Source organism: Hyaloscypha bicolor (assembly GCF_002865645.1).
Source record: "Hyaloscypha bicolor E unplaced genomic scaffold K444scaffold_50, whole genome shotgun sequence".
Classification (NCBI taxonomy): Eukaryota; Fungi; Ascomycota; class Leotiomycetes; order Helotiales; family Hyaloscyphaceae; genus Hyaloscypha; species Hyaloscypha bicolor.
Window position 1 is genome coordinate 547,731 of NW_020194552.1, and position 23,830 is coordinate 571,560.

At 27.5% G+C, this 23,830-nt stretch overlaps 3 protein-coding genes across 3 annotated transcripts; 2 read left to right on the forward strand and 1 right to left on the reverse strand.

Annotated features, from left to right (window-relative positions):
• The first annotated feature begins 271 nt into the window (after positions 1 to 271).
• On the forward strand, positions 272 to 2,835 carry K444DRAFT_715454 (uncharacterized protein). The gene is made up of 2 exons (XM_024888352.1): positions 272 to 2,093; positions 2,152 to 2,835. The coding sequence occupies exons 1-2, from the start codon at positions 424 to 426 to the stop codon at positions 2,774 to 2,776; spliced, it is 2,295 nt and encodes a 764-aa protein (XP_024740472.1). The 5' UTR covers positions 272 to 423; the 3' UTR covers positions 2,777 to 2,835.
• Positions 2,836 to 19,397: 16,562 nt separating this feature from the next.
• On the reverse strand, positions 19,398 to 20,741 carry K444DRAFT_584407 (uncharacterized protein; the record flags this gene model as incomplete). Its single annotated transcript, XM_024877863.1, has 3 exons — positions 19,398 to 19,992; positions 20,078 to 20,107; positions 20,178 to 20,741. The coding sequence occupies 3 exons, from the start codon at positions 20,739 to 20,741 to the stop codon at positions 19,414 to 19,416; spliced, it is 1,173 nt and encodes a 390-aa protein (XP_024740473.1). The 3' UTR covers positions 19,398 to 19,413.
• Positions 20,742 to 20,898: 157 nt separating this feature from the next.
• Positions 20,899 to 21,347, forward strand: K444DRAFT_323424 (uncharacterized protein). The gene has a single exon (XM_024871895.1). It carries the CDS (start codon positions 20,994 to 20,996, stop codon positions 21,231 to 21,233), a length of 240 nt encoding a protein of 79 aa, XP_024740474.1. The 5' UTR covers positions 20,899 to 20,993; the 3' UTR covers positions 21,234 to 21,347.
• Positions 21,348 to 23,830: the final 2,483 nt, after the last annotated feature.

Here is a 23,830-nt window from a genome sequence, read left to right on the forward strand (position 1 = left end):
GTGCCATTGTTACGCCCAGCTTATATATAGCAAAAATGCCTTGCAATCAGCCTCAACCGTTGATCTACTCCAGTAATGCAACTTTACTGTACTGGTTACCAATAGCGAATTGCCAGCGTGCCGAGCGAAAATGCGTTGTCAAGTTCTTTTGGGCTGGTTGCAGCCCTCATGCGGTGTAACCACCACAACCACACTAGCTCTCCAAGTCGGAAAACTTCAAATCAAAGTTCATTGATTTCTCTCTTTGTTTCAGAAGTTTCATTGTATCATTGCAAATTCTATTCGCTGGTGTATCTGTCTTGCGAAGCCCAATTTATTTTGAGATGAGGTCTCCCTAAGTTCACTCAAGTGTTGATAGATATTCACCATCGGGAGGAGGCACACAATTGAATACCCCTATCCCAGAGCCGCCTCTAAGCAACTATGGATGCCGAGAAAAGATTTCCGATACCTACACTCGGGAAATCATTAAAGAGTGGACGCTATAACTGGCCCAATCCAGAGGATTCGACTGGCGAGCAGTACAAGAATGCCAAACTCCGCCGCTACAAGTGTTGGAAAGCTGTCGGTGAGGTTCGACAGAAGTTCGAGGAAATTGCTCCCGAGATCAAAACCCATCTCGAACAGTGTTGCGACCGGTTAGCACATATCGTGGTTTGGACGGTATACATGATTGGCCGTACTCGAAAAGAATCAGTACCCACTATAATGTTCTGCGGAATAGACAAGAACGCCCGCACTGAAGTTAAAAAGATGATCAAGGAAAGTGGAATTATGGACAGATATCCGGGCTTTCGGATCGGCAGCTGTACGGAGGAGTTCCAACACTATGCCAGGCGCAAACGCCGCAAACACCGCAAACCTGGTGTTCAAACATGTTCTGGATCCTCAGCCGAAGTTATGAGAGCGATACAACACCCCCCTTCAGATACAAAGATTGAGACACCGATATTGCACGATCGTCTACCTATTAGTATTCGCGACCATGACCAAGAGTTTTGGAATGTTACAGAGAGTGTTGAAGATCGCCAACAAACACATAATGACACCGCTGCTGGCGGTGGCAAAGCAATCCTATACTCCCCTTCAGATATAGGGCCTGGAATGAGAATACTCATCCAAGGTTTCCATGGTGACTATTTATCATTACGACAGGCTACAGGCGGAGGTTTCATTCGTCATCGAGAGTCGATTTTCCTGACAACAGTGGCGCATGCTTTCCATGAAGACGTTGTGAACGCATTCCCAAACTCTCCCGAGAACTATGATATTGAGTTCGAACTCGATGACGACAGTGAAGAAGAAGAAGAAGAAGGAGAAGGAGAAGGAGAAGGAGAAGACGACATCGAATGTTCAAGTACATACAGTGTCAGTTTTGCAGCATCTGAGACTTCTGAGTTGGACCACTCAACAATCTCAGGGAGGACATTCTCAGATACAACATCGGGGTCTGAACAAAGCTTTACGACCGTCCAAGCTGCGGATCAAATTATCAACACCTCAGGCGCAAATCTATCTCCAGTACGAATTCCGGGAGTGAGTGCACAGAAAAGGGAGCCCGGGCTGTTGGTGAAGTCTGACGACCTGCTCTTACCGGTTGGAGAGCATATCATTCTTTCCACAACTGGCAGTCGACCGAGTTTAGATTACTGTCTCATCGAAGTTGAAGCGAATGAGCTTCTCAAATCCAAACAGATCCCTCTAAAATTCGACAAATATTTACTCCCAGTCCTAAGTGGAATCGTGATGAATGAGCCGGGAGACGTAGATGTTGTCGCCACCACCGGATCCGGAGGCTTGTTGAAAGGAAGACTGTCCGGAACCCCATCATTTCTGATGTTACCTGGCAGCAATCTTGTTCAAGAAGTCTGGGCTGTGAGACATGATACGGAGGTTGTCAATGGCGACTGCGGGGCATGGGTCATCGACGCATCAAACGGGAACCTTTTTGGACACATTGTGGGAGGCAGCCCTCGCCTGAAAGTTTCGTACATTATCCCGGCTCATTTTATCTTCGATGATCTAAAGGTGCGTTTTGATGGTGAATGGAAACCTGCAGACGTTGCGAAACTCCGACGCTCCTGGTACATTAAGTAAGTTGTTTAAGTTCAAATACCATTTCATATTGCGGTGTTTTTGCTAACCGAACAGATCAATGCAAAGTGAGCGTGTCAGAATCCTCGTGGGTGCTTCCACCTTCGAGGTCCCCCACGACCTTCTCACCCATTGTTCAACAACGTTCAAAGGATTCGAGTTTCTTACTACGCCAGAAGACCCAACAAGGGAAATTGCCCTCCCAGATGTAACGAAATCAACCTTCGAAGACTTCCTCATCTGGCTGTACGCTTATGAGCAGAGTCTCGAGACTGAAACAATTGATAGCGCTTTCCACCTGGCGATTTTTGCACAAAAGTACCAGATTTATGATCTAAGGAACCAAACCTCAGATTTTATACGAGAAGCATTGCGCGATGGACACTGGACTGTTACACCAGATATACTCTTAGCGGTGTACAAAGTTGCTCCCTCAGGCTCACCTCTCAGACAGTTGTGTTTTTTGGGATTCGTTTCTATGGAATACCAGCGTAGAGCTCTTGATTGGAAAGCTGCGTTCATTAAATATCCATCTCTTGGTTGGGAGTATTTCCAGTATCGGAATGGCAGTGAGATGTATCACGGCGGAATTGAAACGGGGGGTGCGTGTCGCTTCCACGACCATTCCAACATCGACGGATGGAAAACTCAAGATCTTATTGATTGCCCGTATTCTCTTTAAACTTCGCTTGATCCAGCATCTGGTTGTAGCATCAAAAGTCTGGCAACGGTCAGCCACAAACGGGGCGAGGCTTTGCATAGCCTCGAGATTCGAAGTTATTTTAGTAATGGCTCTCGCACATCCTGCAAAAAATATTCGACTACTTCCACACGCCTAACGCAGGTGGCTTCCACAAATCTTTTGAGCATGAGAATGACAAAGGATAATGCTAGATATTCACGGTTCGTACACATGCTTCCGCTCGCTGTTCTTCTACTAACATTGCAGAGGGGGGTATAAAGGATGACTTGGTGTTTTCAAAATTCAAGTTTTCATTAGTATATAAATATTTTATTGCATTTGTGCTTAAATTCAAGTCCCCGAGATTTATATAATATAATACTAAGGATTTAATTCCCGCAATTTCTAAAATTACCCTATATATTATTATTCTCAATTATATTTCTTTTATTTATATCTTTATTAATTATAATATAATTCACGTATATAAAAGCTTATTTTAATAATTATATTATATTATTTCCAATAATATTGAAATCTCTAAATTCCAATAGAAATTAAGCCTAATATTTAATATACTAGCCTTTTATTATAATAATAGCCTTAATATAATTATTTATACTTATACTTAACTTATTAAAGAAATTTTAATTAAAAATATTTCAAATAGCTCGGAAATAAAATTCCAATTTTTATTATATATATTTTAACTTTAATTTATTAGTTATAATATTAGAGATATCACGATTCCCAGATGCCTCCTAGGCGCACGTGACGCGGCCGCCTCGCTAGGGAAGTATGCTTGGAATGCACTAGAGATATTTAGAAGGCTAAGCCCCTTCGGGACTAGTATACTATAGGATATATATACTCTCTCGCAGCTTCCTGTATTCTAGTTTTCCCTTTCTTACTTTGAATTGTCTTCGTAAGGGACTTTCTACCTTGCTTTTCAAGCCCTGAATACCGTACCCGTAATAGTATTCAAAGCTCACTTCCTTTAATCCTATAAAGAATTTTAAATAAACTAATTTAGAACTATTAGAAATATAGATGCTATTAAGATAACGGAACCTCAGAAATATAAGTATAGACTCCAGAATAATAAAAGCGAAAAGCTTTAGAACCCTTAAAGAAATCAGGTATTTATATCTTTATAAATATATACTAGTAATATATTAGAAACCCCTTCTAAAAACCCGAAAATTAAAGAACCTTAAATAAAGGCTACTCTTTAATCAAATCCTAAAGCAATAGGTACCTATAGGCTAGTAACCTAACTACTACCCTCAAGTTCTATCCTATAACCTTATAGGCCTTATATATATACTAGTAATAAGATTACTAGAGAGAATATAATAGAGGAAAAATATAATAGATTAATTTCCCAGAATACTATATAACCAGAAACTATATTAACTTCTACTAAGGCTTCTAGTAAAGCTCTTACTAGTTCAGGTCATTTTATTAGTAGCCCTTCTCAAACCAAATATCCTATTAGTATTTCTAGAGAATTTATAAATAAGTCTATAGAAATAGAATTCTCTGCTTTTATTATAAAGCTTCTAAAGACTAAAGACTATATTACTATTAGAGAGTTATATAAATAGACTAAGAAACCCAATATCTTACTTTTAGATATTAATATTATTATAAAGAGCTATTAGAAAAATATTTAAAGAGCTATTTTATATAAGAATACTTATAGTTATAATAAAGCTATTTTCAAGAATACTAAGCTTTATAATACTAAGCTCGAGAATAATATTAAATATTATATAGCTATAATAGATTAGCTTATAGTAGCTCTAACTACTTCTGCTTTATTTATTCTAGCTACTCTAAACCTCTCTTAAAAGAATTCCGAACTATTTCTTACTTATTTCTATCCAGGATTTCCTATATCTTATACTTTCTTTAAAGATATTAGAATTACTAAGCTTCTAGATCTAATTCTTTTTACTAGAGATTATACTATTTTTAATAACTAGCTAGTTCAAATTAAGAATAAGTTATAAGGAAATACTAATTTATATTTCTTAAAAGATCTTAAGATTATTTATATTTCTAGTAAACTTACTAGTAATACTCGTATTCTAACTAACTCTTATATAAATAAAGATAATCCAAATTAGTACTATTAGCTTTTAGAATTCTATTTTTATTTAAAGGAACTATATTCTAATTCTAATAAGATATAGAATACTTACTATAACTTTAATAAGCTTTAAATATATTCTAGTTAAATATTTTAGGAATTTTATATTCTTTTCTTATAATTATTTATAAAAAGTAATATTAGTTTTTAAGATATTAAATATAAACTAAATAAGAAGCTCTTACTAAAGCTCTAGAAATTAGTATATATATATTATAATAATTCTTCTATTAATATTACTTATTTTATTTAGTACTATATTACTAATAATTAGTAGATTAAGATTATATATAAGAAAACTAAGAAATATAAAAAAGTAAGAGCTATTCTAGTTAAGTTTACTTCTAGTATTATATTCCTAAAAAGAAGCCTAAAGAGCTTATATTAATTATTCTTATTAAATATATATCTCTTTATAAATATAAGTAATATCTTATAAAAACTAAGAATCTTTTAACTATTAAATACTTTAACTATAATAAGTTTAGCTACTATATTAGATACTATCCGGTTCTATATAATAAGGAAACTAATATAGCTTTTTCTAGAATTAAGCCAGGCTTAGTTTCTATTCTACCGGGATATATTATTCTAATAAAGTATTTAAAGAATTCAAATTCAAATTCTAATATAAAACCGGGAAATAAGTATTTCTAAAAAAAAGTTTCTATTTTAGGAACTTATAGTATAAATTTAGTAAAGATTAACTTAATTTATCTAATAGAAGAAAATATTCTTATAATACCTTATATTATTAGTATAAATAAATTAGGAATTAAATCTTTTTCCTTTATTAATACTAGAACTAATAATTATACTTTTATTAATATAAAGCTTATTTAGCTTATAAAGTAATTCTTAGAAATAGAACTATAACTCTTTCTCTTATTCTATATTATATATAGTTTTAATAGAAAACTAGCTAAGTTTACTAAGAAATATATAAAAGTCTTATTTCTAATTAATAAATAAAATATTAATATATTTCTAATTATTCTAAATCTTAGAAATTATAATATTATTCTTAGTAAAAAATAAATAGTATATATTAATATTTTAGTTAATTATAGAAGATATAAGCTTATATAACTAAAAAATAAACCTAAATCTATATAATTTAATTATATTATTAGTATTTTATAATAATAGCTAGAGAAATAACCTAATAAGAAATATTAAAAAAATACTAATTAATAAGATTTTATTATAAGCTATTTCTAGAAATCTTCTATTCTAAAATAGTCTTTTTTCTTTTAGACTAATTAGAGGAAATTATATAAGACTATAGAAAAGAAGCTTCTATAGCCTAATTAAGATATAATACCTAAATAAAAGCTAAAGAAATAGAAAGAAATCTTTAATAAAAAGCAAATATTAGATCTAGCTATTTTTATTTCTATAATATTTAATTATATAACTAAGAAAGAAAATAATATTATTAGTTAAATCTCTATTTATAAGATTAATAAAAAGCTTAAAGCTCGGAAAAAAGAAGCTATTTCTAGCCCAGAGAATTAATAACTAGAAGAAATAGAACTTTAATAGCTATAAAAAATATTGCTTCCGGGATTTAAAAAATATATCTCTATTTTCTTAAGAAGAAATCTAATATTCTTTTTTCCTATAAATAATATAATTATAAGATTTAGATTAAAGGCCTAAAAAAACCGAGAATATTAGATATTAATTCCTCTAGTAATAGTCTATTTAAGAGCTTCTAGAAATTAAGTATTTCTTAGAAAATAATCTAGCTAAAGGCTTTATTAAAGCTAGTTAGGCTTTTTTTATTTTACTAGTTCTTTTTATAAAGAAAGTAAATAGAGGTTTATATTTCTATATTAAATTTTATTATCTAAATAATATTACTTAAAAGAATTAATATTTTCTTTTATTTATTAATAAAACTTTAAGTTAATTATCTAAGGCTAAGATTTATACTAAATTAAATATTTATTAAGCTTTCTATTATATAACTATAAATCCAGATTCTTAAAAGCTAATAATATTTCATACTTACTATAAAGTATATAAATATAATATTCTCTAGAAAGGCCTTATAAATAGCCTGGCTATATATTAATATTATATAAATAATATATTCTTTAAATATCTAGATAATTTTTATATAATATACCTTAATAATATTTTTATTTATTAAGAAAACCTAATAGAATATAAATAGTATATATAAAAAGTATTAGATTATTTATATCTTACTATCCTTTAAATAAATATTAAGAAATTAGAATTTAAAATTATATATATAAAGTATTTAGGCTTTATTATTTCTATATCTGGTATTAAAATAGATCTTAATAAAGTCAAAGTAATATATAACTAGTAATTCCCAAAAATAATTAAAGATATATAGTTCTTTCTCGGCTTTTATAACTTTTATAAATACTTTATTAAAGAATATAAATAAATTACTAGACTTCTTATCTTATTTATAAAAAAGGAAATTTTCTTTAAGTAGTCTAAATAATATTAAGAGGCTTTTACTTACCTAAAGAAAGCCATAATTTCTATTCTAGTTCTATAATACTATAATTCAGATCTACTTATAATAATAGAAATAAATATATCTAAAGAAATAGTTACTAGCCTATTCTTTTAATAAGACCCAGAAATAAGCCTTTAGTATTCTATAACTTATTTTTCTAAAACTATACTTCTAGTAAAGCTTAATTATAATATATATAATAAGGAAATACTTATTATAATATAAATATTAGAAAAATAAAAAGCTAAGCTAAAAAGCTTTTAGGATACTTTCTTTAAAGTCTATTCTAATTACTATATCTTAAAATACTTTATAATTACTAAAAAGCTTTCTTTTTAATAAGCTAAATAAGCTAAGCTTTTATTCTACTATTATTTTAAGCTTATATATTATTTTAGAAAATAGAATAAATAAATAAATACTTTATTATAAAAATAAAATAAAATAAATATTTAGAGCCAGATTAAAAAAAAGCTATAAACCCAAATACTTTTCCCTAAAAATAAGATTAATTCAGAGATTATCTATAACTTATAGCTTATAATAATACTTTATAAAGTCGGCTTACTTAATCCGGAATTCGGTCCTAAATACTAAATATATACTAAAGACTTTTCGGAAGAAAATATTCTTATTAGAAATATAATTTTTTTAAAAGAAAATATTTTCTTAGAAGCTTTACTAATAGACTTTATTATAATAGCTCCTATAGAAATACTATTAGAAGCTCCTGCCGAGTATAATAGTTTATAACTTATAAATAAGTATAAGGCACGTAATAGCAGGGTAATATATAAGTAATTAAGGTAAGTAAACTGCAAAGTAATACTTGCAAGTATAACTAATTCCAAGAATTAATTCTAATAAGAAACTAATTAATGCCCCTTTTAAAGCTAGGAGCATTTCCTTATATATTTCCTAGTACTTAGCCAGGTATACGAAGCCCTTTACTTAATTAGGAAATCCCATATAATCTATATAATTCTAATTATAAGCTATACCTAAAATAGGAAACTAGATCTATAATATCTAATACCTGTCTATATACTATTACGTGTGCCTATTATATTAATTCCCTCTCTGGGCTTGTTCCCAAGAGGCCTAGAAAAACTATAAATAGCTTTATAAATATTTCCCTGAAACTTTCCTGGCTACTGGCTTTCCCTAAAAACTCTCTATAATTACCCTATTATTATACCAGGTAATAGAGTTAAGAATATAGTTTACTAATTCTTCCTAGCTAGTTCGTAAATTACCTCTAGTAATTTCCTCTTGCAAAAATAGTACGAATATAGTATATACTATTAGATATAAAGCTTATCTAATTTCCTAATTAGTTCATAAATTCTAACTTAGCCTTTATTTATGAATAAATTATTATTTTATAGGCCCAAGAGCTTGGAAAAGTTAATCTAATCTTCTAGTTTATTTATAAATTCCTTCTTTGGAATTTTCTAGGTATTCCTAGTATAGAGCCGGTTCCGAATTCATAATTACTATTCGGGAAAAAGATATTATAAAAAGGCCTTTCTTTTCCTACTAATTAATCTTTCTTTTCTTTAATTATAATACTATATCTAGCTTCTTCTTATTTCTTGCCTTTCTTCTTTAAGCCTTCTTTAAGCTTCTTTAAGCTTCTTTAAGCCTTATTTAAGCTTTATTTAAGTTCCCTTCTAATTTCCTTTTCTATTTCTTTATTTATTAAGATAAATACTTCTCTTAGTACTTATTAGCCTATTACTATCTATTTGGCTAATATTCCTATATTCTTAATTTGCCCTTATTATCTTTAATATTCTAAGAATATTACTAAGTTTCCTGACCTTATTTATATTAAGAGTAATAATTATTTAGTATATAATTATTATTATTTTAAGAATAAGAAATATAATCCTATAAGTTATAAATTCTTTTTTTTATTTCTTATTCTAATATTATCTAAGGTTTCTTAAGTATATATAATATAATTAAATTACCTTTTTTAAGCTATTAATATATATTAATATTTTCCTTATTCTTTACCTAAAAGAAAGAAAGCTATTACTATTCTTTTTCTATACTAAACTATATATACTTCTTATATTAAAGCTATTATTTAAGGCTAATGAATTCCCCTAATAATTCAAGGAATAAGTTAAGTAATTCTTACTAGCTTAGTATAAGTATAAAATACTTTTAATAATATAATTAATATTCTTTAGTATTAAGTAAGCTTATTTCTTTCTTATTTCTTACTAATAGCTAATAGCTTTATAGGCTAATTTATTACCTATTTCTCGAGAGAATCCTAATAAGAATAATAATAAGAATAATAAAGAATAATTATAAAAGTAAGATATTTATAGGATATAGAAATTAGAGTTTTTAATAATTTTTATATGGTTTTTCCAAGAATAAATACATGGTTTTTTAATAGTTTCCTAATAAAAGCATTTATCTTTTATATCTTTATTTAGCTAATAGTATTATAATATTATTCTTTTCCAAGTATTCTTATAATTCTTGAACTATATTCTCTAGATTATTTAGTAGTTCCCATATATTATTTACTAATAAGTAGTTCTTCTAATAAATAAGATATTTCCTTTCTTTTCTGCCCTTTTTATAAGCTATAATAAATTTTACCTCGAATTTCTTTTTGCCCTTAATCTTAACCGGCTCTGGTTCTACTATAGTACTAGCTCGCGAGTATTATAATTCTAAGAGAAAAACGTAAAAAATATTATAAATCTAATATAATAGTAGTAATTTTAAGTAATATATCTATTTATATATTCCTATAATTTCCAGAACTTTAAAGAAGCCGAGATATTTATTTACTAGCTTTATACTAGGTTATAGCTATTAAATATTCTTTATATAAAGCATAACTTTATTATATATCTTAAATTCCTTATTAATATATTTCTTATTATAGTACTTTTCTATATATTTACTACTTTTTATTATTATTTTTCTAGTGCCTCCCGTTTTACTTAAATTCTTTATATTTTTTCTTATATTATTAGTATTTCTTTTTTTGAAATATTATTCTTAATATATAGTTTAATACTAGAATAAAATCTATATAAGGCATAAAATAAAGATATTTCTATTATTAAATATATAAAGTTATTATATATAAATTCTATAAGAGTAAGCTTTATTACCTAGTTATCTTATTAGTAGCTAGTATAATACCTTAAGTATTATTCCAGAGTTTAATTTAGATTCTCTATTTATCTATTAGTTTACGGGTAAAATACTATACTTAGCTATTATTAAACTTTTAAGTAGAAGTATAGACTTAACTAGAACTTACTTATAAAGACAGATCCTTTATTAAAGGTTATACCTGCAGGTATACCAAAGTCTTTAATAATATAATATATAAATAGCTTTACTAGCTCAGGAGCCGAGATTTCCTTAATAATTAGAATATATTATACTATTTTCGTATATTTATTAATAATAATAAATATAGAATTATATACTTTACTATAAAACCTAGAAAAGAATAATCCCGTAATAAAGTCTATAGTAATTTCTTACTATAGCTCAGAGAAGAAAGGAAACGAACTAAGTATACTATATAATAGATATCTTTTTATCTTAGTTTATTAATATATAAGACAAGTTCTAATATAGTCTTTTATATCTTTTCTTATACTTTACTAAAAGTACTTTCTCTAGAGAATCTCTAGTATCTTACTAGTACTAAAATACTTACTTATAGGATTATTATAGTTAGCTTATAGTAATTCTTCTTTAAAAGCCGGCTTATTTAGTATATAAATAGTATCCTAATATCTTAATAACCCAGATATATTAAGTTCCTAAGTCTTAATAGCTCTAGTAAAGGTTCTCTTTAAGAACTATTTATACTACTAGTATTATACTAATAAATTAAGCCTTTAGTACTATAATAGTAATTTAAGTAATATTTTTCTATTTTCCTCATATACTATTTTGGACCTAGCTACCTATATAACTAGAATCCGTAATACGTACTATTTATAACTAGCTATACTAGTAATAGGCTCAAGTAATAGTATTTCTAGTACTATTCTATTACTAAAATAAACTTTCTTTTCGGAATTCCTTAGTATCTTACTAATTGAGAAGTACTTACTTCCTCTTTTCTGGGCCTTATATTATAATATTATAGGAATAATATAGTATTCTATTACTATTACTTATAAGGTTCTCTGTTCTGTATTCTATAGCTTATTATAAAGCATAAGTAATAAAGTATCTTTATTTATACCTGCTATAAAGTCTGGCCTTCTTAATAGCCTATTAGCGGGATTACTATACCCTGGCTAATACTTTAAGATAAAGTCAAAAATAGCTAGCTTCTTTACTTATCTTATCTATTAATTATTTAGTTTTCTTTTAGTTATAAAGTATTTCAAGTTATTATAATCTATTTTAATAATAATAGTATATTAGGCATATACTAGGTAATACTACTAAGTATAAAATACTAGAATAATAGCTAAGAGTTTAAAGTTATACGTCTTATATTTACTTTTAATTATAGTTATTTTTTTTAAATAGAAAGTAATAGGGTATTACCTGGCTTCTGCCCTTTTACTAAAGAGCTAGGAAATTATACTTATAATTATGAATTCTGAAATATCTATTTTTATATAAATCTTTAAGGCTAAGTCAAAATAATAAAGAATTAGTACTATTATAAATATAATTTATAGCTTCCTAAAAGCCTTATTTGCCTTATTTATCTAGCTAAACTAATATAGTAGTTTTCTACTAGTTTTTAATAAATTAGTTAATTCTTTTATTACCCTAAAGTATTTATAAATAAATCTCTAGTAAAAGTTAGTAAAACTCAGGAATACTTGAATTTCTCGGATATTATTTTTTGGGGCTAGTTATTTCCTAATAACTATAACCCGGCTAGCCTCTATTTCTATATTATTTGGGCTAATTATAAATTCCAGAAACTTTACTTTCTTTATATTAAATTCGTATTTTGCTAAGTTTATAAAGAGCTAGTATTATTATAATTACTTAAGTATATATTAGACTACTATTATATACTATTCTGGGTTCTCTAAATAAATTAAAATATTATTTAGATAAACTATATAAATAATATTTATAAGGCCTACTAGTATATAGTTAATATATGCCTGGAATATTACTAGAGTATTAAATAGTCTAAAAAATATAATATAATACTTAAAATATTTATAGTATATTTAGAATACTATTTTTTATTTATTACCCTCCCGTATTTATAACTAATAATAAATATTTTTTAAGTCTAGCTTTATATATATCTTTATTTCATAAAGCCTATCTATTATCTTACTAATAAGTAATAATAGTATTTGGTTCTTAATAATAATCCTATTTAGATCCCGGTAATTAATATATAAATATAGGCCGCCTTTTTTCTTTAAAATAAATATAATTAGAGTACTAGCTAGGCTAGTAAAATAATAGATCTATTTTTTTTCTAAGCTAGTATTAAGATATTCCCGAAGAACTTTAAGCTTTCTTTTTAATAAAGTATATATAGAACTATATAGTAATTAGGATCCTGGTTCCAGATCTATATAATATTCTATTATATAGTAATTAGGTAATATATTTATAGCCTTTATAGAAAATATAGCTATCCTATTTATAATAATAGTAGTAATTCTTTAGCTATTTATTATAGGATAAGTAATTAATAAAAAAACATATGCCTTATACTTTATTACTTTAGTAAACTTCCTGGTATTTAGAACTTTAATTTTCTATAATTAAATCTAGTATTTTTACGTTATTTCCCTAAAAGAAATTAGGGAATTAACCTAGTAAAGCTATAGGAATCCAAGTATTATATTAATATAATTTAGATTAAAATTATATAATATAAAGTATATATTAGCTTTTCTTTAGTTTTTTAGTATATTCTCGGTAATAATTCCAAGAATATAATCTTTATATAAATAAATCTTTCTTTTCTCTAGCAAGAATAAGAAAATTACCCTTAATATTAACGAAATATTTATATCTAAGGCTAACTTCCTTTTTATATAATTAGTCTTTATATTCGAGTTAACTAATATTCTAATTCTTTACTTACCTTTCCTTATCTTAATAATAACCTTAATTACTATTCTTATTTTAGGGGCCTTGCTCTCTATAATATAAATAAGTATAACTACTATAGGGCGCGCCCGTTTCCCGGCTTCTTTAGTTCTAGGTACTTATATGCCTTATGGCCAGACTTATTATAGTTATAGTAAGTCGGTTTTCCCCGATTTAGGCAGGTAATAGTATAGTAACTCTTCTTCTAGTAGGTAAAGCAAGTTATATCCGGTCTTATAGATCCTAATATAAGTACTATATTAGATTCCGTTACTATGCTTTTACTATCCCGGTTATATAAACCTCGTAATAGGAATATATTTCTCTTTCGTTTCTCTTTATTATTCTCTCTTTTCTTTCTCTAATTTCCTTTCTTTTATTAACCCGTTAGCTTATTATTATATTCCCGTTAAGTAAACTAGTTCAAGTTATTCTTAACTCTTATAGCTATAGAAATAAGCTTCTTTCTTTCTTATAAAGTATTTCTTTAGTAATTAATCTTATCCCGAATCTCTTGCCTTAAGCTACTAAATAAGTCGTCCTACTCTCGTAATAAACCCGTATATCTCAAGTTATCTAATAAGCTATCTAAGTAAGATACGAAGCTTTGGATACTCTAACCTGGCTATTATTTTATATCCTTAAACTTAGCAAGAGTATTATTATTATAATTTTCTGGATCTAAGATAGAATTCTTTATAAACTTAATAAAGGTTTCCTAATCCGTAGTATTAATACCTACTAATTACTTCCTATACTTCCAGATATCCCTGGCTATATCCTTAAAGCAAGAAGCATAATACATAATCTTTATTATATCTATAGCCCAGGTAATCCCGCTATTTTTATACTATTTTAGCTTTGCCTAGTAAAAGAAGTCCTGGGCTTCCTTAATACTCTTTCCCTTATAAGTTAGTAATTCTCGGGTTTTTAGAGTCCTATAAACTAAACATATCGCTAGTAGTATAATAGGTTCTATAATAAGTACCCGAATATTCTTAAGATAGCAAATCTGAGCTTCCAGATTCTCTAGATCCTTTCTCTATTATATCTCTATTTCTAACTTAGTAATATAATAATAAGCTACTGCTAGCTTCTCTATTATTATTATCTTACTAGCTAGTTCTAGGGATATCTGAGTTTTACTTTCTTTTCCTAATTAGATAATAACTAGAGTAGCTAACTGGGCGCTTCTCTAGATACCTGACTAGGTCGCTCTAGTAATAGTAGAGGCGCTTCTTCTAGTTAATACTCTAGCTATTAGTAGTTTTATCTATTAATGGCTTAATTACCTTATAATAAACTGCTTCCCAAAGATTGAATTAATTAGAATATGAGGCACATAATAATAGGGTAATATATAAGTAGTTAAGGTAAGTAAACTACGGAGTAATACTTGCAAGTATAACTAATTTCAAGAATTAATTCTAATAAGAAACTAATTAATGCCTCTTTTAAAGCTAGGAGTATCTTCCTATATATTTCCTAGTACTTAGCCAGGCATATAAAGCCCTTTACTTAATTAGGAAATCCCATGCAATTTATATGATTCTAATTACAAGCTATACCCAAAATAGGAAACTAGATTCACGATATCTAATACCTGTCCATATACTATTATATATACTTATTATAATAAGATCTTATAGAATAATTATATATTACTAGATCTAGAAAAGCTATATATAATAGCCTAAGCCAAAAGTAATATCTAGATACTATAAAACAGCCTTCTTTTATATTATAGAAAACTTTATATTATAGAGAATAAAATAATTCCCCGGATTATTTTTATAAATTACTTTAATTTATAAAATATATAATAAATTCCTTTCTAAATATCCTAGATATATAAAGCTCTATTAGCTATTAAAGAAGTAATATTACTAGTTATTTATAAATAAGAATATTAATTAATATTATAGTAATTACTATACTTATAAAAGATTATATATATTTAGAAATAAGAAGCCTGATTTATTTTATTTTCTTCTAGTTCCTAATTATCTCTAGTAATATATTACTATAAATTTTAAAAGCTATTTAGAAAGTAAATCGGGCTATAATATAATTATTATATTCGCGAATTACTTATTTAAGTATCTAATTATAATTCTAGTACGAGATATAATTATAACCAAGTAACTAGTATTTCTATTTTTATTTTATATAATATATTAAATAGATATTTTAGAAATAATTATATTAGATTAAGAACTCTAATTTATATTCGATTTTTAAAGCGAATTTTATATAAGAATTAGTATAAAGCTTAAGTTTTCTATAGCTAATTATTCCTAAATAAATAAATAAATAAAAATTATTAATTAGTATTTTAATTAAAGATTATATTCGTATATTAACTATTACTAGGATAATTAAAATAAATAAATTACTATAATTAATTATTAATAAGTCTTTTTTTAGTATAAAACTATTAACTAGTTCCTATTTATAACTAAAAAAAAGCTATAAGCCTCGTATTTCTCTAAACTAAAATTCCTCTATTAAAGCTAATTTACCTAAAGAGAAGCTAAATAAAAATAAAACTAAAGTATTAGTAAATTAATTATATGAATTATAATAACTTGCCTAAGGCTATATAAAATAAATATAGGAATAATATATAGTATAAGCTAATAAGTACTACTATTTAATTAATTTCAAAGTCGGAAATAAAATATAAGTTATTATAAAATACTAGAAATCTAATTATTTAAGCCAGAAGCTAAGGAACTAAATAGAGGACCTATTTGAGATTCTAGAATAGTATAGCTATTTGTTTCTCCTAAAACTACTAGAAATTATAAAGATATATCTAGTTTTCTATATAAAGAAGCTATAAAAAGATTCCTAGAATTCTTTATTAGGTTAAGTAAATCCGGAACCGCTCCTATTAATACTAGAGAATAATAAATAAAAGTATAGTATTAAATAAGTTATTATAATTAAGCTAGTAAGAAATAGGCTAAAGTATAGAATTTAGTAAATTAGTTAGAATAAAGATCTAATATAATATCTAGCTTTAGTACTAAGTAATAGTCCCCTGGTTTTATAAAGTTTTTATAATAATAATATTAATATACTAGAATCTCTATAAAACCTATAATACTAGCTAGATTATATAAAAAATAATACTTGTCTAGAATTATACGGAAATAATAATAAACTCTTCTAGGTTATATAGTAAAGATACTAGCCTTTTATATATAATATTTATATCCGAGATATTAGTTTTATTTTAGGAAGAAGTATAATACGAAATTAGATAAATTAATGGCTTTTATAAAGCTTAGAAATAAGCTTATTATAAAGAGAAAAGTAATATTATAATTTCCAGATATCTAATATCTGAGATATCTTACTAGATACTAGATACTTCCTAGATATATATAATATAGCTGCTTTATTAGAAAAGTATACTTGGAATATACTAGAGATATTTAGAAGACTAAGCCTCTTTGGAACTAGTATACTATAGGATATATATACTTCTTTATAGCTTTCTGTATTCTAGTTTTCCCTTCCTTAGCTTTAAATCGTTTTTATAAAAGACCTTTTACTTTACTTTCCAAGCCCTAAATACTATATCTATAATAAGAGAATTATATCTTTAAAACTTATTAAATATACTCGATTAAATTAAGATTTAAAAAACATATTAGCTAGTTCTTAAATAATATAATTCGCATTTTTATAAACCAAGTCTTAGTTTTTTTATTTAATAAATAAAAGTATTATTTTATATAAATTTATAATTCTTTTTAAGTTTAAAAAAAATTAAAAGAATTCTCCTTTAAAGTCTTTAAATAAAACTTTATAAAGTACTTATTATAAAAAAGAAACTATAATAAAACAAAACTTATATAAAGTATACTAAAATATAAAATAAAAATAAAGATATATATAATAAAGTATAAATAATATATAATTATAAAAAGCTTAATTAAATAATATAAAGAAAAGTTATTTATTAAGAATTATAAAAAAGCTAGCTTTTTATATAATTTCTTTAAGTTATATAATAAATACTTTAGCTTTTATTATATAATTAAAATTCGAAAATTACTAAAAATAATATAATATTTATAAAATATAATTTATTATATTATATTAATTTAAATTTTTTATTTATAATATAAAAGCTATTTCTTTTAATATTTTAAGAAGCTTTTTATAACTTTTATAATTATTATTTCTTTATTAATATATTAAACTATTATTTATTTTATTTTTATATTATATTTATTATTTCATATAATTATTATTAAGTTTTTAAATCTTTTATTTTTATATTATAAAAATTAAATATTAATATTTTTTTTATATTTCTAATTTTTAATTTTATATATTTTCAAGATTTTCTTAATTATATATTTTTTGAAATATTATTTTAATTAGCTAGTTCGAAATAAAAATTGCTTTTATTATATAATATTTCTTTATTAATAATATTTATAATTATAAAATATAAGTAATTATAATATATTAATTATTTGTTTTCTTTTAAACTCGAATAAAAAACTTATATAAAGCTAATTTTTATTAATAAAATTAAGAGAAATATATTAAAATAATATAATTATATTTTTTATTATTTCGAAATATGTTTATATTAGAGGTTTAAATAAAAAAGAATAAAAATAGTAAGAAATTTATATTAAAGCTAAGCTTTAATATATAATTAATACTTATTAATAAAAGAATATATATAAATACTATTACTTATAACCTATAACTTGCTTATTATTTAGTTTATTTTATAATATTTCAAATAGTTATTTATTTATTACTTGCTTATTTATTATAATACTTAAGATTTTTAAGTATTTTCTTATTTATATCTTTTAAATAATAATAATAATAATAATAATAATAATAATAATAATAATAATAATAATAATAATAATAATAATAATAATAATAATAATAATAATAATAATAATAATAAAATAATAATAATAATAATAATAATAATAAATAATAATAATAATAATAATAATAATAATAATAATAATAATAATAATAATAATAATAATAATAATAATAATAATAATAATAATAATAATAATAAGTAATAGTTATATAACCTTATTGTGACGGCAGGAACAGAGCAATGGAACGAGGCTCAAAGATTAATGATTTCCTATGTCTTAAGGATTTAAAGCTAAGGAGGAAAGGTGTGAGGTGTGGCAGTGGATAAATAGGTATGGCCAAGACCACTGAAACGCCGAGCTTTGGAAGCGAGCTTAGTTTGAACCATAGCTTGGAACCTTAGCTGAAACCAACCCCTTTGGCTGAAACCACGTCCGTATCAACCATGTAACACCAGCCGTCACACTTATATGATATAAGCAACTTGACTAGTAGCTAATTTCTATTAGGACTAGTAAATTTAGGAATTATATATTAATATTATAATATTATATACTTAAGTTTAGTAAGTTGTGGAAGTTGATATCTTGAAATCAGAAATCAGAAATCAGAAATCAGAAAATCAAATCTCGCTTCCGGGTTTTGTCGACTAGCCAGTTGTGGGCCTCAGTAATATAGGCCCGAGCCGATCCTACCTGTGCCAAGCCTTCTCCGACTTCGTTCTCAAACCCGACGAACTCCTCTGGCTTCACAGAGACAGAAAGAGAAGTTGTCATCAATTGAGAGACCTTAATCGTCGAGCCGCTTCGCGCTCACAAACTTGTAGGAAGTTTGTTACAAGTCCGCAGTGCGAACGCGTGCGCTCTTCTGCGCAACCATTGCGGTTCAAGAGGTTTCCGCCTTACCAGCCCCGGCTCTAGGTGCTGCAGCATAAGGTTAACGGATCAGCGGATCACCAATTGCAAAAGCGTTGACAATAATGAACGATTATAATATATTACGTGGAGACAATACCGACTATCTATCTTCCTCTCCCGACGACGAGGCCGATGCTCTCTCCTGATGCACGACGTCGCTCCTATCGTCAAACGACACTGCTTTCTCAATACTCCAGATATCCTCAGTACTATCTGACAGATCCGTCCCTTGCGCCTTCCTGGCCCTCTTTCCAAGGGTTATCGCGACCCCATTATCTCCCACCGCAACCGTACGCGTAATAGCGGTTCTGTCTACCATGCTCGGCGCCGCATTGCCCATTTCCCTGATTAATATGCGCCGTGTGAGGGTATACAGGACGGCATCGACAAAACCGCAAGAGGTCATTAGCGTTGCTCCGATACAGTAAAATGTCAGGGGGACTTTTGCACCGCTCCAGAGGGCCAGGCGTCCCGCCGGAAGGGGCAGCGATAAGGCAATATAGGCAGTAGGGTAAAGGACCATAAATCGTGCAGCGCGGCTAATCTTTTCGGAGCTCGCAAGTCGAGAGGCAGGAAGTGCCTGCTTTATATGGTAGCGCAGGAGGCAGAAAATATATGCGTATATTACTACGCTACCGAACTGCGAGAGGAGAATCCAGAAATAGTGGAGGCCAAGACGCTAAAAGGCAGTTTATTAGCTACTATTTGAATTCAAAGCTAATTAAAGCCGGATTATAATTTTGGCAAATAGAGAGAAAGCTTACATAGTTAGCGTAATCTTGGTTTATCCAGCACTATTCCATTATTTATTAGCAGTGAGAATAGAAAAGACAAAAGGAGGACCAAGAATGAGAAGTAATATACCCAGGCACCAGTGTTTACAAAGTAAGTTTTTGGATGCGAGATAGGTCCAATAATTGCAAGGAGTAAAACGAAAACCCAGATTCCAATAAGGCAATAACAAAAGCGGATATATTCTATTTGATGTCCTTTTACGACCGAAAACCAGGTATGAATCGCAATAGATAAGACCCAAATACCACTGGAAATGTCGCCAACCTGAACAAGCCATCCTTGAATAAAGCAAGCTGTGGTTGGAGCCAGAATACCATTCTTCGCAATCCAATGGAAACTAATAAGAAAGGCCATTGACTGCTGACAATCGGCAAGAATAAGGTTAAAGATTAAGACAAGATACTGATTATAACCAGGATAAGTGCAATAGTACTTCCGCCAGGAAACCATGTGGTAAGTAATGAAACAGCTTAAACTAAGAGTGCTTAAAAAGGATACCAAGGCCATAATTGCAACTGGTAGAAGGATAGTTCTCAGGTCCCCCAAGAGAGGATCGGCGCTATATGGAGACGGAAAATATCCATTGGGACCTCGAGTTGCTTGCAGAACCAAAGAGGACGTTGAACTGGGCATTGTGTTAATGTAAGTGGTGACCAGAGTCGAGTTCGAGGCTCGCCGCGAGGTTGAAAATATATGGGAATGAGAAGCGAAATACGACTTGACTCGACACCACTTAAAAGCAGGGTTCTCGGCTTCGATGATTAGGGATAACTTAATCCCTGGGGTGCATGAGAATGAAAATCGCTCAAACTACTGGTATTCATGACGTCGGGTCCCAGTTGCCACGAGGAATGTGGGGCTCGTTTAGGTGAGTAGGTGAAGGCAATGAGGGGGAGGGAATCCTTCGACGGTATTCGTGTTTTGGTGGTCGCCTGCCTCTCTCCTAGGATGGATCGGACAGAAGTTTCCCCCGACTGCTCCCGAGTGCTCGGCGCTCCATCTACGGCGCCGACCGAACTTCCGAAGAAAGACAAAGGAGTGACGAGGACAAAGATCAGATTGGATGCAGCTTCTGGAAGGATTTCGGAGAGGCGCACATCTCCTGTTCCGCTCCGTCACCTGTAATTCGAGAGGAGGTTCTTTTACTTACTGGTACGTCGGTGTTACGATCAAACTAATCTCTGTCCAACTCAGTTAATAGCTCTCAAATATATATATACAACATAGAGCAGTGACTCTTAGTTGCCACCTGAACTGGCCCGCGCCAAAGCAACAGCTGTCACCTGACTCATATCAAGGCAACCATATCAAGTCAAGAGTCGGGCCTAAGTCGGCCTCGTGAGATGAACGATGGGCGGGATTCTTTGAGGCCCTGAGACCCAATACCAATGGGGATCGCATCTTGCAAAACAGAGTTTTGCTAAAATATGGGGAAGGTGGGCGAGTAACCGAACTCCCTACCAAAAGCACGACTCTATGAAAAGCACGTTTTACATAAAAATAGTTTAATTAATTAAAAATAACCATTTTATAAAATAGTCTAATTTTTTAAATAAAAGATTTTCTAAGTATATAGAATATACTTTAAATATTATATAAGTAATCTTTTTTGGGCCTTATTTATTTTCGGGGCATTTATATTAATTTTGTGACATGTGTCGGCATGCATGCGGCTTACGGTTGACTGTGGGCACGTGACTACACTCCAGCCATTTAATCGTGATTAGGCGTATTCACCAGTGGTGTATACTGAGCCTAATTCTGAGTTTCAAATTAGCTAGCTTTTTCTTAATATCTTCTTTCGGGATAATATTATAATAGCTTTTCCAGTAATATAAATTTATAATATTAAAGTCCGGCTTCTTTATTTCATTATATTAGGGCCTTTTATCTAATATATTTATAATAGTAATACTTAATTCCGGGCTATTTATAATAGCTTTAGAAAGAATATTAATTATAAAAATAAATACTAAATAAGTTCTTTTTATTTAATATTAGTAAACTATAACTAATTATTATCTTATTTAGTTTTAAATTAATAAACTAAAGCCGATTATTTTTCTTCTTATTTTAAATTAGTAAACTATAATTAATTTTTCTTATAATAAGAAAGAGAACTAGTTCTTTTACTTTTATTAATATTAAGGAAATATTATGTACTCTAGTTATAAGTCAAATTTCGAGGTTAATTAGATTATAAAAGAATAGGATTTTTCTTTTTTTATATTAATAAAGAACTAATTATTAAAAAAAAGAATATTATTTGCTTTAGTTAAGAGCCAAACTTCGAGATTAATTAAGTTATAAAGAATATTATTCTTCTAGCTAAGTTTTCTAGTTCTTTATAATTTAAGAAAGCTATTAAATATTAAAAGTAATATTTTGTTTTTGCTTTTTAAAAACAAATATAAGTTCTTTACTAGTAGTATTAATATATTAAATAATTTAATTAATTATAATTATTAGCTAGTAATTAAATCAAATTAAGTTAGAATTATAATAATTAAATTATAATTAATTATTTACTTAATTTAATTAAATATAATTAATTACTGGGTTATATATTATTATATATAATTATAATAAAATAAAACATATTTTATTCTAATTTAGATATTACTTTATTATTATAGGCTTAATAGCTAGTATTATAGAAGGGAAACTATAATAAGACAAAAACCTATATAAATTATACTAGAGTACAAAACGTAACTTAATAGTAAAATATAAATAATATATAGTATATAAAAGCTTAATTAATTAAATACTTATAAGGGATTATTCTTTAGGACTATAGAAAAACTAGCTTTCTTATATAATTTCCGCAAGTTATATATAAAAGGCTATAGCCTTTATTATATAACCTAAACTTTAAAACCGCCAAAATAATATAATTTTTAATAAGTATAGCCTACTATATTATATCTAATTCTTTATCTATTTATATTTATTCTCTAAATACTAAAAATAATAGAAAAATCCTATTCAGAATCCGAAATAATGAAATATTTAGGATCCTCTTCTATTAGTTAATCTAATTTCTCCTCTATATACTTAAAATAAGACTTATTACCTTCAAATAGTCTTATTTTATACTTCTGAACTTACTTAAAAGTAATCCGAACCCGTTTAGCCATATTCTTATACTAAATCTAATATAGTTCTTTATATTAATTAGTATCTGCCTTTAATTATTACTTAATTTCTGTTTTTACTACAGGATATTAAGGAGGCTTATTATAGTAAATTATATTATAAATCGTACTAATATACTCTAAATAAATAGCTTCTTCGAATTTCGTATTATTTATAGTATTCTTAAATTAATCTTTAATAAGAGAGAAAAGCTCTAGATAAGAGGCTTTAATAATCTTATAAAAGACTTTATTCTCGTATATTTTATCTTTAATAGTAACTAGACTTATTAGAACTATAGTAAAAGGTCTATTAAGTAGTAAATTATTATTAAGCTATTCTTTAACTTATATATTATTCAAGAATTAATACTTTCTTATAATTCTAGACTTATAGATTACCTAGCTAAAAGCATTTATTTATCTAGTTAAATAAACTATATTTAAAGTCTTTTCTCCTATTATTTTTAGTAAATACTTACCTAATTCTTTAGCTATTTCCGGCTTAAATTTATTAGAAATAAAAAAGTAATTAATATTTTTAAAGAACTTCTTACTAAAAGTAGTAGCTTTCTTATAGTCTAT

Bases quoted from the DNA above. Each gene is read 5' to 3' on its own strand.
- K444DRAFT_715454 (XM_024888352.1), top strand. From the start codon at position 424: ATGGATGCCGAGAAAAGATTTCCGATACCTACACTCGGGAAATCATTA. The intron at 2,094-2,151 runs GTAAGTTGTTTA...CTAACCGAACAG, and splicing joins CGACGCTCCTGGTACATTAA to ATCAATGCAAAGTGAGCGTG.
- K444DRAFT_323424 (XM_024871895.1), top strand. From the start codon at position 20,994: ATGAGGGGGAGGGAATCCTTCGACGGTATTCGTGTTTTGGTGGTCGCC.